Source organism: Bison bison, unplaced genomic scaffold (genome assembly GCF_000754665.1).
Source record: "Bison bison bison isolate TAMUID 2011002044 unplaced genomic scaffold, Bison_UMD1.0 scf7180017864080, whole genome shotgun sequence".
In the NCBI taxonomy this organism is placed as follows: Eukaryota; Metazoa; Chordata; class Mammalia; order Artiodactyla; family Bovidae; genus Bison; species Bison bison.
The window spans coordinates 5,126,774-5,131,512 of NW_011494652.1; the positions used below are offsets into that span (position 1 = coordinate 5,126,774).

At 51.9% G+C, this 4,739-nt stretch overlaps 1 protein-coding gene across 4 annotated transcripts in view; it reads right to left on the reverse strand.

Annotated features, from left to right (window-relative positions):
• Positions 1 to 4,739, reverse strand: part of PELI3 (pellino E3 ubiquitin protein ligase family member 3) — a 10,697-nt gene that overhangs the window by 5,368 nt on the left and 590 nt on the right. For 3 of the 4 annotated variants that reach the window (XM_010837755.1, XM_010837754.1, XM_010837753.1), the window contains exons 2-3: positions 3,882 to 4,034; positions 755 to 884 (exon numbers count right to left, since the gene is read on the reverse strand). In XM_010837755.1, coding sequence (XP_010836057.1) covers positions 755 to 884; positions 3,882 to 4,033 — 282 coding nt within the window. In that variant the 5' untranslated portion in view covers position 4,034. Of the gene's footprint in view, positions 1 to 754; positions 885 to 3,273; positions 3,346 to 3,881; positions 4,035 to 4,739 lie in introns of all 4 variants that reach the window. The other variant, XM_010837752.1, reaches the window with a different exon arrangement.

Genomic DNA, 4,739 nt, shown 5'->3' on the forward strand with positions numbered 1-4,739 from the left:
CCTGACATCCAGCAGCCATTCCCAGGGAAGGGGTGGTTCCACCTCTTACAGAGGGCAAACTCTGCAGCCAGCCCTTTACACAGGTTATCTTATTTGATCCCCGTGTGCACGGTCATCGCTCAGTCATGTCCTACTCTTCGTGACCCCATGAACCGTAGACCACCAGGCTCCTCTGTTCATGGGATTTCCCAGGCAAGAATGCTGGAGTAGGTTGCCATTTCCTTCTCCAGGGGATCTTCCCAACCCAGGGATGGAACCTGCCTCTTCTGTGTCTCCTGCATTGCTGGAAGATTCTTTACCACTGAGCCATTGGAAAAGCCCCTATTTATCCCTACAGCTTCCCAAAGGAGGCATGGTTATCATTCCCATTTTACTGTTGAAGGAACTGCATCTCAGAGAAGAGAAGGAAACCGGTCAGATGTCAAATGACTGGAAACAGCAGAGCCCAAATTACAACCCCAAACCTCCGAAGCCAAAGGCTTTGCCTTTGTCATTACGGTGTGATTGTCATGTCCCCTCCTGGAGCCTTGGCCGCCTCAAATGATGTTGACCACTTCCCTCCCAAGGGATGGGATCTAGTGGTCCAGGAAATACTTTGCAAGCTACGACATACTGCGAGGAGTCTCCCACCAGCCCCATGCTCTGGTTTCCCAGGGTCGTGAGTGAAGACACGTGGGTTCCCCTGCTCTGGCGGGCCTGTGAGCAGGTAGGACTGGGAAGACTGGCACCGGGTCTGCTAGGACAAGCTGCTTGCCTTGGAGACGAGCGGCGTTGAGATGTGGTGAATGACATCTGGCTTCACTCCGTTGGCGTGTGGCCGGCGACTCAGCGCCAGGCGGCTTCGGCGGCGGCCCTTGTCCCCACTTGCCAGACACCCATTGTAGCTGTGGATGAGGGGGTTAAGAAGAAAAGGTTGCAGGCAGAGAGTGACAGCAGATGAGTCCCTGAGAGACTAGGAGGAACCACCAACTTCTGGGCAGATCCTGCCTTAATAAACAAGCCCTAGAACTACCAGATAGAAGACCCTACTCTATCAAATTGGTGCCTTGGAGAAGTGAAGTGGGGGGTGGGGGTGGTCAAAAGATCTTCAAAAGAGTTTTCGTTCAATTAACCAGTGTTTTCTGGACTCCTGGACCATGCCTGGTCAGGCACTCGGTGCTGGGGTGGTACAGATGACATACCACAGGCCAGTTCTGTGCCCTAAGTTGTTTGAGGAACCTGGATGCCACCTGCCCTGATCCAGACACAAGCCAAGTGTGTCCCAGGCCTAGAGACAGGAGAAAGGAATTCTGATCCCAGGAGCAGGTTTCGAAGAGATGGGACACCTATACCGGGCCTTGAAGAACTAGAAAGGAGTCACCTTTAGCAAACTGTCATTTATTAGATCACAAGTACTACTTGGAAACCAGAAAGGAAGAAAAAAAAAAGTAGACCCACAAAGCCACTATCTCTACACATTCATACACATCAAATTTCTTCCTTTCCAGCCTTGTCCAGATTGTAGAAGGCAAAGATGGGGTGAGTCATAACCTTGATCGCTGCCATGAACTGGAGCCTCCTGTGTTCCTGGTACTTCACATTATTAATTACCTAATGGAATCTGTGTAATGTCCTGCCAGGCAAGTGTCTTTCTATCTTTCTTTTCATTTTATGAATGAGGCAAATTGAGGCTCAGGGAGGTAAAATGACTTGCCTGAGGTCCCAGGCTAGGAAGTGGGAAAAGTCTAGATTTGACCTCTCATCTGTCTGACTCCAGGCTCTTTTGCAGAAGATTCTCGGTAAGGAGGGCTTACCCTGAGCAAAGGCCCTGTGGCAGGCAGGGTTTGAGCGATGACTTGGGTGGGAGAGTGCAGTCGGGGAAAATGAACTTGGTGGGAGGGCCCTGAACTCCAGGAAGAGCATTCTGAACTTTAGTCCATAAGCACTGGGGAGCCACAGCAGGTTTGGCAGCAGGAAGTGAAAAGGATGAATAGCTGCCAAATACAGCCAAGGACCACTTGAATCAGAATCTTCTCTGGACCCACAGAGGGAGATTCTGATTCTGTAGATTTGGGATGAGCTTGTCAGTGGGTAATTTTTCAATGTGCTCTCTGGGTGGCTCTGATGTCCAGCCGGCGTGGGGCTTCACTGCTCCGTGGAGAACAGATGGCTCTCAAGAGGGCCTGTCGCCTTAGGTCTGAGCTCTCCCTCATCAGTGGCCTCATTCCCAGCTGTGATTCCAGCTCTTCCTTTGGGACATGAAGCAGTTGCTTTCTTTGGGGGCGGGGGGAGCGGGCAGTGCCACGTGACTTGTACGATCTTAGTTCTCCAACCAGGGATCAAACCCTGGGTCCTCGGCAGTGAAATCGTGGAGTCCTAACCACTGGACCGCCAGGGACTTCCTAAGTGGCTGCTTTTCTAATGCAAGCACCCCTGAGAGGGGCATCACTTTTGCGCTTGTAAGCTCTCCCCACATATGGGGGGTAGGGCAGTTCAGGACACGCCTGAGGGTTCAGATGGACCTGACTTAAATCTGGGCACTTCTGCTTATCAGATAACCTCTGTGCATGCTAAGTCACTTCAGTCATGTTCGACTCTGTGTGACCCTGTGGACTGCAGCTTGCCAGGTGCCTCTGTCCCTGGGATTCTCCAGGCAAGAATACTGAGTGGGTTGCCATGCCCTCCTCCAGGGGATCTTCCTGACCCAGGAATCAAACCCGCATCTCTTAGTGTCTCCCGCGTTGGCAGGCTGGTTCTTTACCACTAGTGCCACCTGGGAAGCCCTATAACCTCTGTAAAATGGGGCTAATTTTCTCAGGATCTACCTCACAGGTTCATTATGAGAGCTAAATGAGATAAAGCATTTTAAGATGCTTGGCACAGTTTGGCATATATTTAACAAGCCCTTGATAAATGTTATCTATGACTACTATTACCAAAAAATAAAAATAAAAGCACATGGCACGTACATGTCAACAAACAGTAGCCATTATTATTTCTAAATAGTCATCACAGTGATAACATAGTTTATCAGATACTCTCTTCAGGGCACAGAGAGAGGCCAAAAGGAGGTACAGAAGGGAGGAAGGAGAGGGATCTGTGCATGGGGCAAGCATCCTGGTCAGGCGAAGACCAGGAACGGATAAGGTCTACTCAGCTACCAGCTCACGTTGCTTCCTTTCTCCTGGCCTCAGTTTCCTCATCTGTAGCACGAGGGTCAGCTGTCACTTAGTGGAAGTGCATTAAACCTAGAGTAAGAAAGACCTGGGTCCAAATCCCAGCCCTGCCACTTACCAGCTGTGTGCCCTTGGGCCAGCCACTTCCCCTCTCTGAGCCTTGGTTTCCTCACCTCCTTCCTCACAGCATCTTTGTGAAGATTGAAATGAAATAATGTCCATGAAAGGGCTTGGCACACGCCTGCCTCCCAGAATACTTGGTGCAGGCCAGGCACTGTGCTACGTGCTTTACAGAAATCACCTCAGTCGTTCCTTCCAACAGCCCTCTGAGGTATTATTATTATCATCGTCTCTACTGGTAAGTGGGGAAATGGAGGCACAGGGAAGTTAAGCAACTTACAAAGGCAGGATTTGAACCAAGCACTTTTGCTGGAGGACCAGAGTTCATCCCAGACTACACACATGAGGTGTTTTATAAAAGGCAGCTGGTGCTACTTTCTTCCGTTCAGAAACTTAGATGGGCAGGGTTGTCTCCATAATTTATGAAAAATGGGAAGATAAAATAACAATTGTGAATTGAGGTGGGCTTGGTCAACTTTGTCTCTCAGCTGGGAAGGTGAGGAGGGACGAGCAGCAGAAGGCTGTAAATGGGGAGAGCTGGGACCCTTGGTCTGGCTGTCCTGTGGGGTGCCTGGTGCCCCGCCCCCTCGGACCAGGGAGGCTCACCCCAGAACGATGAGTTCGCCATACTTGATGGGCTCCTCCCCTGGCTGTGCATCTTCACTGGGAGAAGAGAGCACGCAAGAGCCCTGGTTCCCCGGGTGCTGGAGGTCTGAGGTTCGGGGAGACCCCACTTCAGGGTTTCCTTCCAGCACCATTCTGGGCAGAGTGGGAGAAGAGAAAAAGAGCTTTGCAGCCTCCCACCCCAACCCCCCTCAATGCCAGTTCCAGCCTGCTGCAGGCCACCTAGGCTAAGACCAGAGTGACCTTTCACCCACTCTGTTGCTATGGCAACCACTTCACCTCTGCCTCCCCTAAACTGTCAGCGTTGCTGGGATACCAGGGAAGGGAGATGGATGGGGTGGAACCAAGAGGGAGGAGCTGCCCAATCAGAGGGTCAGAATATTTGGCAGAGCCAGAGGGATGGCTCAACTTGGGGTGGCCAGAAGCTTCTTTTTGGCAGGACCTCTGTCTGGGATGTGCTTGGAAGAAAAGCACCCCAGGAGTTGGGGGCCCCTACTGCTCATCTTACATTCAGTTCCTGGGTTTGGCTCTCAGCCCCAGGGCCTCTGAGGAACCCTTCTGTCAGGTTTTTGGAATCTACCTATCCATCTTAATCTTTCTGCCCCTTTGCTGGTCTAGGCCTCTATCTGTCTGTCTGTTTTCTCAATGACTCTCTGTCCCCGCCGCTGTCCTTTTCGCCACCTCTCTACCCACCCTCCTCCCCACCTCCGCCTGTCTGGCCACCTCTACCTCTCCATTCACCTGCCTCAGTCTCCCCATCTTGTCCTCACCCTGCGGACAGGGCTCTGGACCCCTCCCGGGTGCGCCCCTCTCCCTCCCTCAGGTGTCAGGCTGCAGTCC